The sequence below is a fragment of the Manihot esculenta genome, chromosome 10 (genome assembly GCF_001659605.2).
Source record: "Manihot esculenta cultivar AM560-2 chromosome 10, M.esculenta_v8, whole genome shotgun sequence".
In the NCBI taxonomy this organism is placed as follows: Eukaryota; Viridiplantae; Streptophyta; class Magnoliopsida; order Malpighiales; family Euphorbiaceae; genus Manihot; species Manihot esculenta.
This window is the reverse complement of record NC_035170.2, coordinates 7,702,548-7,716,838: the sequence shown is the minus strand read 5'-3', so window position 1 is coordinate 7,716,838 and position 14,291 is coordinate 7,702,548. Positions and strand designations below refer to the sequence as shown.

The following is a 14,291-nucleotide window of genomic DNA, read 5'->3' as shown; positions in this document are numbered from 1 at the left end:
TTATAATAGTTGAGTATATTTACAGGTTAAATTGTCTGGTTAGAATATATAATTTATAATATTTTATTGTAATTTTATAAATAGTAACGAATTAGTAACGGATTAAGTTGTTACTGATCCGTTAAAAATAGTAACGGAAAAATCTGTTATTGATTTTTCAAAATTAGTAACGGATTTCTGTAACAGAAAAATATGTTACTAAAAATATCCGTTACTAAAACCAACTAAAAGAAAACCAATTTTAGTAATGGATTTTCCGTTATAAATCCATTACTAATTTAGTAACGGATTTTCTGTTACAAATCTGTTACTAATTTAGTAACGGATTTTCTAATCCGTTACTAATGCATTAGCAACGAGATTTGCTATAACAGAAAATTTCCGTTACAAAATAGTTTTAGTAACGGATTTTTAATAATTAGTAACCGAAATTTCCGTTACTAATCCGATAAATTTTTCTAGTGTTCTAAGTAGAGCCACATTCCACTCTTGATTCTGAACAATAATTTTCTTTAGTTAATAAAATATTAGTTAGAAGTTTATTTAACTTTGTGTTGTATCAATAATTGATATTTTATCGAGATTAGTAACTTTGTAGTGATTCTTTTCTTATTTTCTTATTCGATTATCTACATTCTTATTTATTCATTATTCAATGGTGCAATAGAATGCTTTAGGAATTAATCTTGGTATGTGACTTGATTATTATTGTGTGCAAGAGTTTTAGATTGCATTATTAATCTAGGTTCCACATTAATTGGTATCACAGTATAGGTCATAGATAAATTCTAATTTATCTATCTTAATTGTTATCTTTTTTAATTTCAATTTCATAGTTATAATTAGGGCTATCGGCGCTAAAAATCCTAACCTTTGCATCGTTTTGTGATTTAATTCCCACCTTTCAATTTGGCACAAAAACCCAAAATTTAAAAATCTGTAAAATATTTATTTAAAATTCAAATTGGAATTGGGAAGTGTCTATCCCCATCTATGTGGCATGACACCTAAAATTGTTTATTATTGTTTTAGGTGTCCACATGGAATTAATTGACACATCATGAGAAATTTTAAGCCTTCCCCTTCTCTGTCTTTCCCAAAAATCAACACCTTGCAGCTCCTACCCATTCCCATTTTCTCCCTCCATCACCAAACTATAACTCATCTCCATTCTCCATTTCCATTACCCTCACCTTCATCTTCGATCCCAACTCCTCACCAACTCCCTTAGAACATAGATGCTGCAACACCTCTATAATCTTCTTCCACCCTCTGCTTGAAGAATTGAGCATTGTAGCACCATCTCCTTCATCGCATCTCCATTGGAACGAAACTAGTGAACCCAACAACTCCTTTCTTCAAAACCCAAATGCACAAGCAAATCCTTGATCCCAACAGACCCAACAGGACCCATGCTTTTTACCATCTCATCCCTTGCAGCACCTTCAAAGACTAGAAATTGCACAACGATTCCCACTGCTCCTCTCTCTACCCCTGAAACTCATCCTTAATGAAATTTCAATGTTCCTCACAACTCATTGTAGCTCCTCGCACTCCATCAATATTATCAAAACATAGCATTAATCTCGCTTGTAGCAGTTTCAATTCTTCTATTGAAGACCCATTCACTTCTTTATCACAAATGGAAGATTCACTCTCTGTTGATTTTGATTAATTGGCTATTTATTGGATTAAGTGTAAATATATCATTAGGTGTCAATTAATTCCATTTGGACACCTAAAATAATAATAAATAATTCAAGTTGGCATGCCACATAGATGATGACACACTCCCTCAATCCCAATTTAAATTATGGACAAAAAAACTTTACAAATTTTTAAATTTTGGTTTATTGTGCCAAAATTGATAGATGAGGATTAAATCACAAAATGGCGCAAAAGTCAGGATTTTTAGCGCTAATAGACCTTATAATTATTGTTATATTCATTTCATTGAGTTAATTCGTTTTCTTATTTTAATAGCTTATTTATCATTTCATTTGCTACATTTGCTTCTCAATTTTTGTTTTATCATAAATCCTAGTAAAAAAAAAGTAAAATAATCAGATCTAAACATTCGTAAAAGAAAAACCAAAAAATTACTTTTTAAAATTCATGTTTGAGGCTAAAAGTAAGAAAAATGTCTACTTAGCAATCTGTTTAAGATATATCTTTGATAAAATTACTGATTTGAGTTGTTGATAGTATCACACACCTAAATATAGAGTTTTCGAATATTGGGTATTAGTTTAGGTTCAGTTTTGGCTTTTGTTAGGAGAGTGAAAATTTGTTTTATTTTCAAATTAGCGTTTTTCTTTAATCTTTGTCATCTTTATTTCGTTTCATTTGTTGGCATTTCATACCACATAGGTAATATAGTTATTGCATATTACTTGTTAAATTGTATCTTTAATATACTTATTGTCATCTTATGCTAATATTTTATTATGTGTGTGTGTTTGCTTCTAGATTTTTTTGTTATTTTTTTTATTATTTAGGACATTGTTGTTTAAAGTCTACATTGCAATTTTATTAATCTCGTATTGTATATTGATTCTTAAGTGCAACACTCTTAAGTTGAGCATCGAAAAGTAAAATACTTAGGTAGTGAACTAATAAAGGGATAAAGCCGAACTTGTGAGCGAAATATGAACATAAATACCTTTCTAAGATAAATACATGAAAAAGTATGTGAGGGTCAACTTTTTTTCTTCTGTGTTTATTTTTAAATTTGTTTCATGATAGCAAGCAAAGAAAGAAGATAAGGTTACAAAAGGCTTAATAAATCCTTTGAAAATTAATGAAAAATTTTGATTATTTTATAAAGATTTTGGAAAGAGTAATCCATGAAGAAGATGAAAGAACCACCATTGATGACGAAGAATTTGAACATTGCTAAGAATGTGATTTTGAATATGAAGATTGTCCTATGGAAAAAATTCAAAAAGTTGTAGAAAACACTTCAGTAAATCAATTCAAAGAAAGTAATTTGTCGCTACAATTGTTGAAAATGACAACTAATATAGAGATGAGTACGTATATATTGACTATTTTCTCACTATTATAGTTGTTGATTTGAGAACAAATCTTCTTGAGAGAAGAGAAGCTGATATGTGCACAAGAGAAGTATTACTTTTCAACAATTTGAAGCACATCTACAACAATCGTCAAGCTTGCTAACTATGAAACTCGAAGGCAACTTTTAAATCATGTAAAATTAAATTATCAAGAGTGAAAGCAAGGTATTCGAAATGAAAACTATATTTGAAAATCATGGAAACATAAAAGAAAGATAGTTTATGACACATGAAAATCCACGAGATGAAGTATTCTTGAGCATCATTAAAGTAAAGGAATAAGAGCTAAAGAAAGAATGCCAAGCTACTTGGTTACAACCCATCCTTTAGCCGTGTAGTATATATGGCCGAATTGTACTTAAGTCTATTTTGTTATCTTTTTATTTTTAGTATTTATTGGACTTATTCTAAATTAATTAGGCCCATTTAGGAGAAAAAAATTCATCCAACCCACTTATAGAGATTAATTCTCCTAGTTTATATAGGAAAAGGATTTTTATTGTAATTCATATTGAGAAATATTTGATTCTTTGACTTTGAATCTTTTCTACATTGGAATTAATCCTTTTACCACTAGAATTAGGGTTTGAAAAAGCTATAAAAATCCTTTTAAGTAGCAACCACACTCCACTATTGATTATAAATAATTATTTTCTTTGGTTAATAAAATTCTAATCAAAATTTTGTCTAACTATATATTATATCAAGAACTGACATCTTATCTAGGTTAGTAACTTCGTGGTGATTCCATTTTAGTTTTCTTGTTTGATAATCTATGTTCTTATCAAGGGTATAATAGAATGCTTTAGGATCTTAGCATGTGAATTAATATTATTGTGTGTTGGGATTTTAGATTGCATTGTTAATCTGGAGTTTCGAATCATACCCCATAGCATTGCAACCTTTTGTTGTTTTGTATATTTTATTTCAATTAATAATACAAAGTAGAGAAATTTTGTCCTACTCTTGTATTGTATCATGTTTAGCAAACTTATTAAGGTTCTTCTTGTGACATTTCTAATTGGTTTTACTCCATAATTTTCGTTTATAATCATAATAGTTAATTAGGGATATGATAGGGCAACTCCAAAAAGTTATTTTTAGGGAGTTCCAATATCAAATTGTGTGACGAGATTCTTGATCGCAAGTTGATCCTAAGTTCTCCATCAGTGTTAGATAAATATTAAGAGATATGAGGAGAAAGTTAGATAAATATTTTAAAATTTTTTTTATGCTTTTCTCTCTCCGAGAGACAAAGATCCTTGAAAAAGAGATAAAAGTGGAAGAAAGATAAAAAGAGAGTGATGTACATAATGAAAGAGAGGTTTGATAAAGGAGGAAAGTAGGAAGATAGATTTAAAAGAAAACTCTCTCTCTCCCGCTCTCTCTTTCCTTTTTTTTTTTTTTTAAATTCAAATCTCTCCCTCCTTTTACTTTAGTTAATTAATGTATAAAAAGATTATGAAAGAGAGGAAGAGAGACCGGAGAAGAGAGAGAGATGGAGATAAAGATAGAGTAATTTTTCCTTGGCTCTCTCTCCCCGCACTCTATCTCTATTTATCTCTTATGCTTCTATCTCTCCCTCTTCTTTGTGTCTCTATCCAGGGGCCTCTCTTTTTTGCCTCCCTCTCTTTCCTAATTTTTTTTCCTTATATTTTCAAAATTTTAATGCTTTTAGCATTCAACATTTGATTTTTTTTTTTTTTGACAATTGAGGATATACTTTCAACTTTTGAACTTAAAGACTATATAATATTTAACATCAATATTGTTGATGGCAACATGTCACATGGCACCATACTATTTGTGAAGATAACATGTATGCCACATTAGCTACTATATCGTAAATATTATGTCCATACACAACATGATCAAATAGAGCTAATATTAACATGCCACTCAACATTACTTAAAACCCATAATATTTTATCTTTATGGTTCTATCAATATGAAAGCATTTCCTTTATTTGCAACAAAATAAACTATATACCTTGCATTCTAAAAATGCTACAATACAATATATTTGATGTAGCTTATTTAAAAATTACCCGAAAAATGACCTTTTGATCAATATATGAATGAAGTATTCACCTTATATCAGAAGTGATTTTCCGTTCGAAATAGCCGAATCGAGAAAATAGATTTTTTAAAAAATAAATAATAAAGAGAAAAAATATTAAATATTTAGTGGAAGCCCAATTATGCCCTTGTCACATGTTGGTCGTGACCGCTCACCTCCCCTTTTGTCTTTTGCTTTCTCTTTTTCTTTTTACGGGATTTGCATTGCTTTTTTTCTTTTTTTTTTTTTTTTTATCAGACGTTGCTTTTTTTTCTTTATATATATATATATACTATTCTTTAAACTTAAATATATTTTATTAAGAAAAATTTTGCGTATCATGGAAAAAAAAACATCACACACTACAGAACAAGAAAATATTCATGTCATGTGGTCGTGGATGTGGATGTGGTCTGTGTTTCTCCTACGAGTTTATACAAACACCGAAAGAAAAACGACCAAACTGAAAAGGAAAAAAAAACCTTAAATTATCTTTAGTTCTAATTGCGACTACTTTGTTTGGTATCGTTCAAGGCTCGAGTTATGTATTTACTTGTCCAATAAACGAATTCCATAGCACCGTGCAGATTAGACTATAATTTAAGTCGTTTTATTCGTTACTCGAGAATTTTTCTTGGTTCCAGCCAAAATTTGTTTGGTTTCAGGTGCGCCTTTCTGTTTTGCTAATTTTTTGTAGTTTTCTTAATTTTATTCTAATTTAGTTCTTTTTTCATTTTGTAATGTTTGAAAAGGCTAGGAGATTAGATTTAAGGTTGTTCCGTGTTTCAATGAATTGATTGCTTCATGATGTTTTATTTCTCTGAATTTCAATATAAATTGGGTGTTTATTGTGAATATTCTGTTGCTGTTGGTTGATTCTGATGTTGTTGTGTATAATTTTTTGTTCTTTTGGGTTTTCTTTTTAAAGTTTTTGCGTGGATCGTAGTGATTTTGTTCCAACTTTGCTGTATTGATACGGTTAAAATTGCCTGTTTGTCTGCTGAGAAACAGAGTGGCAAAGAAGTGAGAATCTGATTCCTATTGATCATTTTTACTGTTTTGTTCCAAAATAAGGGGAAAAGAATTAATGCAAATTTTAGGTTATTCATTAGCGACAAATTTTAGATTTTTTTCAGTTTCTATGTTTCCTTTTTTGCTTATTCTCTGCACTAACTTCGAGCCTTCTGTGTTTATATGATTTGAGTGAGCAATGATTTTTACATTGTTGTAACTATTCTAACCCAAGGTATACTATTTAGGTGTGTCTCGTGTCAAAGCAGATTGAAGCACTGGGCAGTTTGAATTTGTTGGAGATTGATTTTCTTGATAAGCATTTTATGATGGGAACTTCTGAGGCAGCTCTGCAAATTTTGTCTTCTGGATGTCGCATTTTAAGTTCTGATCCATATGCTAGCAATTTAGATTGGAAATTTGCTTCCAAATTCCACATTAATTGTGTAAAGAAAAGGGCCTTGAGACATAAGCAATTGTTCAACTGTTCAAGTTTTCTACAGAATCAGATTGGAATACAACGGTTAAAGATGATAGGTGACTATGGTTTGTTTGGAAATACATCAGTGGATAGCTTGCAGCTTCTGAGTTGTAAATGCCAGCAGTCAGAAACTGTTGGTGGTTTAACTTCAGAAGATGGAAAAGGAACCTGGTTTGTAGATAGTGCAAGGGTATTACACTTCAATGGTGCAGTAAATCCTACAAATGTTTTGGAGTTTGGGAATGTTCAGCAGAAACAAGGAAATGGTGAGTTGACATCTAATGGTGCTGTTAAACAGGGAAAAGAGAGTTTGCCAACTGATGGTGGTGCACTGGGTATAGGCAGAGATGCCTCTAACAAGGTTACCGTAGATTCTATTGAAGATGAAGCTTGGAACCTGCTGCTCAATTCTGTTGTTTATTATTGTGGCAGTCCGATTGGAACAATTGCTGCCAACGACCCTACTAGTTCCAATGTGTTGAATTATGATCAGGTCTTCATTAGAGACTTTATACCTTCTGGTATTGCATTTCTTTTGAAAGGAGAGTATGATATAGTTCGGAATTTCATTCTTCACACACTTCAGTTGCAGGTAACTTAGTGGTTAATTATGCCAACTTTTTTCTATTGTTTGAAATAGTGATTTCCATATCTTGCATGTCTCTTCATATTATTAACTTGCATTTGCTGATCCCATGTGTAACTGATTGTGAATATTGCTGTTTTATTTTTGTTTCTGTTGTGGTTAACTTTTCCAAGAGAGTCCTTACTAATAACAACTGTTTTCTATACCACATGGTTGATCACTAATGTTTAAGGCTCATGGTGGAACATTCAATGAAATGTTTGTTTCCAAAATTACTAATTATCTCTGGTAGAAATAGTGGATTTGTTCTGCATGTGAGAGAGTGCCTTGCACCCTAAACAAGAGGAAACAATTGCTACAGTTAATGCTGTGTATTTCTGCAAAATTGCTGGCATGTGATTAATTGTCTTTGTGAAAATTCAAAGAAGTAATTAAAAATTGACACTAACCATAATGTGAACACAAGGATGCTATTCCTTTTATGGTTGCTTGTTTAAAGAATAACAAGAAAGTTATAGTGGATTTTGTGATTGCTTCTGTAGGTGTTGTGAAACTAAAATATGGTACGGTTTTCATATATTTGTTCATATCAGAGGATTAGTGGCTGCATATCTGGATCAATGCTAAAATAACAATAATTTTTTTTAAAAATTTTCCTGTGGAGTGTATAGTTGATTGTGTGTCTCGCTGCAGGGATAGTGATGCTTTTCATTTTTCTTTAATATTTTTTTTTTTCTGGAGTTATCTTTTATTGTATATGACTCTTATATTGCAGAGCTGGGAGAAAACAATGGACTGTCACAGTCCTGGCCAGGGATTGATGCCTGCTAGTTTCAAGGTGCGTACAGTTCCTCTAGATGGTGATGACTCATCAACTGAAGAGGTATTGGATCCTGACTTTGGAGAGGCAGCAATAGGTCGTGTTGCACCAGTTGATTCTGGTAAAAAAAAAAAAATCATTTCATGAAGTTTCTTGAATCAGGAAATTCTTGGCTTATCCTTTGCACTGCTGAATTCTCCTCTTACATTACCATGTCAACTTAGGGTTATGGTGGATTATCTTATTACGCGCATATGGAAAATGTTCTGGTGATCTCTCTGTTCAGGAGAGGATTGATGTGCAGACTGGAATTAAGATGATTCTGAGGCTATGTCTATCTGATGGTTTTGACATGTTCCCAACATTGTTGGTGACTGATGGTTCTTGCATGATAGATCGACGGATGGGAATTCATGGCCATCCTCTAGAAATCCAGGTAATTAAGAAAAGAGTTTCTATTGTTAACCTGTGTAGGTCCAGGTAATTAAGACTGGAGTTTTTATTGTTGGTTTGCGTATGCAATCTATTTAGCATTTTCCAATGTGAAGATATGTACTTTGTAGAAAAACAATTGGATGTCCTGATTCTGCCAGATGTCTGCACAAATACACACACATGATGGGGTAGGGTTTGGCCAGGCATTTCAAATGGGAGCGATCAGATGGTGGTGGCTTGGAAAATTGTATGATTTTTTTGGTGAATAAAAGGAGGACTTTATTTACAATCTCATTTAGTGCATGAATTGCATTTTCCTAAAGGTAAGTGTTTGCAGCTGGAATAGAAATATTGTGGGCCTAAAGATAAAACATTAAAATCTTAAAGGAGAGACACACTAGTTCTGCTGGTCTTTTTTTTTAATATTTTATTATTATTATTATTATCTCTATAGTCTAGATATTGGCTATGGATATTTTATGTCTTGCCACTATTGTTGCAAATTAGTTTTTGGAAGGAGCTGAAAAAGTATGCACCAGTTAATAGTGTTTTTAGGAAGAAATATCAGTTGTACTTTGGGTTATTAGGTCTATATCTCTTGAGTTTGTGAAATAAATTATCAATACGCATTTGAGTAAATAGAAAGGTCTGATTGCTGAGTCTTTTTGACATATCAAAGAGCATGGTAAAGTGGAGAAGCTGATTTTTGGATTGATAACATGGAGTTCAAAATCTGGATAAGTGTTTGTAAGTTTGCGTTGACTTTTAGATGCTCTAAAGGGAGTCTATAGAATTGCTATATATCAGCATTTTTAAAGTGAATGAGAATTTGCTATCTTGTTGATTGAAAAAAAAAACACTTTTAGTATAAGGGGTAGCTGTAGGCTGGGTAAGGAAAAGAAACTTGTTGATGCAGTTATACACACAGATAAGAAGAAAAAGAAGACCATATTCCTACATATAAGAGTATAACGTTGGAACTTTGTGAAATGGTGGTGAAATGTTGATGAAATCGAGGGCAAGGCCTCGTTAGGATTTAACTCGTTGTATGTTACAGGGAACCTGCTTAGTTTAGTATAAAGTAGAACAATCAAACAGTCGCTTGATGCAAGAATGCTGCAAGGTGACATCATCTTTGATATTAATACTCTTGAGCCACTTTGCTGGGTCATCATCTATTGGACTTGGCTACGTTCAAATGAATGCTAAAGGTTTTTCCTTTTTGTTTGGTGTTGAATGTATGTTTTGGGGTTATGAAGTATCTTTAAGAAAATCTTTCAGTGGCATTTAAAAGTTGTAGCATGTGAAACATTTTTTTCATATGCGCTCCATGCATTTGGATAAGTTGAGCCAAGAAATAGACGTGTAACACATGAATAGAGATTTGTGAAGTTCGTTGACACTTTTCAAATCATTAATTTCATGAGTAAGGCTCTGTTTGGTAGACCTCTATAGGGCCTAACAAAATGTAGGGTTAAGAAAAAGAGCTGGGACTTCAAACCTTAACACCATGAAGATAAAGAATAAAGAAGGAAGAATTGGTTAATTGTAGCTTGATTATTCCCTCAAGCAAATTGGATATATATAATGTCTGTTTTTGAACAAGAAAGTTAAGAATACAACTTATTTCCTAAATTATTCCTGTGTTTACTTCTTCATTCCAGTTCTAGGATTAATGCTCAAATCTAGCCTAAATATCCTAACAAATCCTTGCCTAATTTACATTTTATAATCACTCTCAACCAATTTCTTATTAATTGGCTTGGGTTTAAATTATCTATAGTATCAACTTAAGTTTGATATATAACATAGTTTACATATGTTTTTCTTTGCAAATTGAGTATGAACTTGTTACACTAATGAGAATTTTCTTTGAATGTCTCATCTTGCAAGATTTTATGGAGAAATTAGCGAGGATTTGAGGAAGCAAAATTCATAAATGTTTAGGGTTCCGATAGTAATGTTTAAAACAGCAAGACTGAAATATGTTAACCCCGTGCCTTACACTTTATGATGGTCAGCCAATATACTCGAACTGATTGTACATTGAGATGACCTTGATTTTGCATATATTAAACATTAATAGTTTCAATGATCCATGGAATGAACAGACATGAGATGAAATGTTAAACAAAAACTGAATGATTGTATAGGTAGAGCACTGTCTATATTAAGTTTATTTTACCCCATTTTTGCAAAGAAGACATTTTTTTTAGGAAAAGACTTAATAATTGACCTTGTATCACATAATCAGTAAGAATAGATGGCAATAACCAAGTTCCATTCGCACTCTTAGTATATTAATTTTCCAATGTCTTTAATATTTATTAGAATATTTACAATGTTACTGTGGAATAGTTTTTCATTTGCTTGTCCGACTCTGATGTGAAGTATTTGTTCTTGTAGGCACTTTTTTATTCAGCACTACTTTGTGCTCGGGAGATGCTTGCTCCTGAGGATGGATCGGCTGATCTCATCCGAGCTTTGACCAATCGTTTAGTTGCTCTGTCATTCCATATCAGAGAATATTATTGGATTGATTTAAGAAAACTAAATGAGATTTATCGTTACAAGACTGAAGAGTACTCTTATGATGCAGTTAATAAGTTCAACATTTATCCGGATCAGGTTTCTCCTTGGCTGGTGAAATGGATACCCAACCAAGGGGGCTATCTAATTGGCAACTTGCAACCAGCTCACATGGACTTTAGATTCTTCTCTCTTGGAAACTTATGGTCTGTTGTAAGTGGTCTTGCTACAACAGAGCAGTCACATGCCATATTGGATCTCATTGAAGCCAAGTGGATAGATCTGGTAGCAGACATGCCATTGAAGATATGTTATCCTGCTCTTGAAGGCCAGGAGTGGCAGATCATCACAGGCAGTGATCCTAAGAACACGTAAAATTGCTTCTTTTTTTATTTTTTATTTTTGAAAAATTTGATCAATTCACAATTCCTTTCTATTTTCCCTGTGTGATGATTCTTTGTTCTTGGCACAGGCCTTGGTCTTACCACAATGCAGGTTCTTGGCCAACTCTTCTTTGGCAGGTTAGTTTAGAGTGACATTGTTTAGTAAGTCTTTATTTAGAAGTAACTTCAAGAGAAAAGTAAATATGTCGAAAATTTAAGAGATGGTAAAAGCAGCATCAATGGTAGTAGGGCAACACATCTTTGGGGACCAGTCACGGGTGAAAATTTGAAGGACATAATAGCTTAGCATGCTTTTCACCTGTTTGTGGTTGTTCCTGCCTAATTCTTGTGTAATTGGATGCATATTATCTTTGATTGTTATATTACTGTAGCTAGAGCTGTCACTATTACTTCAAGCCCGACTATGGGCGTTTTTATCTGCACCATTTGGAATTGGGTCTTTACTTATACTAGTATTTTCAAGAAAACGGAAACTATCTATTTGATTTACTTAGCCTACATGCATATCCTAATTCTACATTGGCTAAGATCATTTAACCACCATTTTTTCCACTTATTGCTATTTACATTAAAATGAATAGATGAATAGTCATTCGATAAAAATCATTTAAATGCTTATATTTTGGTTGAAGAGTAATCTTTGGTATAAATAGCAAATACATGCTAATACATTTGAGGCCGTATTCAGCTGACAGTTGCGTGCATAAAGATGAATAGACCTGAAATTGCTGCCAGAGCTATTGAAGTTGCTGAAAGACGCATATCATGGGACAAGTGGCCTGAATATTATGATACCAAAAGAGCAAGATTTATTGGAAAACAAGCACGCCTGTTCCAGACCTGGTCTATTGCTGGATACCTTGTGGCAAAGCTTTTGCTTGCAGACCCATCTGCAGCTAAGATGCTCATAACTGAAGAGGATCCAGAGCTTGTCAATGCGTTCTCTTGCATGATCAGTGCTAACCCAAGAAGACAGCGTGGGAGAAAGAATTCAAAACAGACCTACATAGTATGATTTTCTGACTCTGCAACTAGAATTTGATAATTTTTTTTAAATGGTGGTTATACTAATTATTATAATGATAATAAAATAGGCTTATGAAATGTAATATATATGTCTTAGTTTATTTTTCATCTGATTCATTTAGTTGGATAAGCTGAAATTTAAAGACCGCAATATGTATTCATGCCTTAAAAACATCTTTATGTAAGCATCATAAACACAGTCATACGGGTAGCGATTGGAATCTATTTGTTTTAGGTTGACCATGGTGATTGTTCTTTGCTTCATACCTTCTATATCGGATAAATGAAGTGCAACAATTTTTTCGAATAACTTGATTTGACACAGGTAAGATGTACTTGCTTTCAAGATGTTTATATCTTTCTGTTCTGTGTTTTGCTCGCATGATTAGATTGTGTAGCCCTTCTGTAGTTGATTGAGGATATTGCTCTTCCATGGGAGTTTTGCTTTTGCAGATTGTTGACGATAGTTCAGATAAGAAAAATGAACTAATGTTTAAATTTTTAATCTGTAATTTTGTATTGCAAATTAATATTCCTTCTATAGAATGTATTATATTCACCAGAGACTCATTCAAAGACCATAATTTCTTTTGATACGATTGGCTTTGACCGTGTTTGAATTCAAAATCTCGTAGCCTTGAGACGACTCCAGTACTAATGAGATAAAGCTCATTGGTTCAAAGACCTAATTTTTCACTGCAATCAGTCTACTCGTATGTTGCAACGTCTCCAGAGATTTAAGCTCTCATATCAGTGTCATACAGATTTAGCATCAGAGAAATGCATTACATTCATGAACAAGATAGTGTGGTTCTGCATGCTTTACACTTGACGCTATTGGATTCTGTTGTGAATGTCCTAGAAACTACATTCTGGAGACAGGTAACCTTGACTGAGCAAATAATCAAATGCTTCTAAAGTCCCAGGTGATGTTATTAATTAATTAGCCTTGACAGTAACAGCTGGAATTTTTCAAATCCTGTAAAAAAATTTCTAGACAGCTGCGTTTCAGTGAAGGACAAATAATAAGAACAAAATTGTTTGATTTATGGTTTTGTGTAGAGGACAAACAAATAAGAGCAATGTTTGATTTGTAGTATGATGTTTGTTCTCATGCTATGCTTTGTTTTCATGTGAGGATTTAATGTTGTCAGCTAATGCTGTAATTATTATTTATTTCCTCATTATGGCTTTTCACTTGTTCATGAAGCTCATGGATATGTTTGATTTTTTTTTTTCCTTTTCCCTTTTTAGATTTTCTATAATATGTTTTTATTTTCCTTAATTTTTTTATATTTATACATTTTCAAACTAGTAAATTTAGAGGTTTGGTTTTATTATACTTATTATTTTAATAAAATTATGAGCAAATAATACCCTTTGTATTTGATTATCAATAAGAGTGAGCAATATTCGATTCAAATCGAAAAAATCAATTGAACTGAATTAATTTGAAAATTCGATTTAGTTTTTTATTCATTTTGATTCAATTTGATTTTATATTTCAAAAATTTCGGTTATTTCGGTTTGGTTCAGTTTTAATCAGAAAAAAGCGAATCAAACCGATTAGTAATAATAATATATTATTTTTAATAATATAGAGAAATTAGATCATATTAAAATTAAAATATTTTAATTAAATTTTAAAATATTAAAAATAAAGTGTAAAAATAAAAAATTTATTAAAAATTAAAACAGATTAAATCGAATTGAATCAAATTGATTTAGTTCAATTCGATTTCTGATCAAAATCAATTTAGTTCGTTTTTTATAAATACTGAAATTTTAATTTTTAATTTATTCGGTTTGACGATCGAATACTCACCCTTAATTATCATTTCATCAAAAATTATTTTTTAACAA

General features: G+C 31.9%; 1 protein-coding gene across 1 annotated transcript; it reads left to right on the top strand.

Annotated features, from left to right (window-relative positions):
• Positions 1–5,477: 5,477 nt before the first annotated feature.
• LOC110625020 (neutral/alkaline invertase 3, chloroplastic) lies at positions 5,478–13,609 on the top strand. The gene is made up of 8 exons (XM_021770507.2): positions 5,478–5,801; positions 6,396–7,220; positions 7,990–8,155; positions 8,259–8,470; positions 10,876–11,369; positions 11,471–11,519; positions 12,091–12,411; positions 12,664–13,609. Exons 2-8 carry the CDS (start codon positions 6,474–6,476, stop codon positions 12,709–12,711), a joined length of 2,037 nt encoding a protein of 678 aa, XP_021626199.1. The 5' UTR covers positions 5,478–5,801; positions 6,396–6,473; the 3' UTR covers positions 12,712–13,609.
• Positions 13,610–14,291: the final 682 nt, after the last annotated feature.

Coding starts and splice junctions, on each gene's coding strand:
- LOC110625020 (XM_021770507.2), top strand. CDS start 6,474: ATGATGGGAACTTCTGAGGCAGCTCTGCAAATTTTGTCTTCTGGATGT. Junction 7,221..7,989: donor TTCACACACTTCAGTTGCAG/GTAACTTAGTGG, acceptor CTTATATTGCAG/AGCTGGGAGAAAACAATGGA. Junction 12,412..12,663: donor ATTCAAAACAGACCTACATA/GTATGATTTTCT, acceptor TATTTGTTTTAG/GTTGACCATGGTGATTGTTC.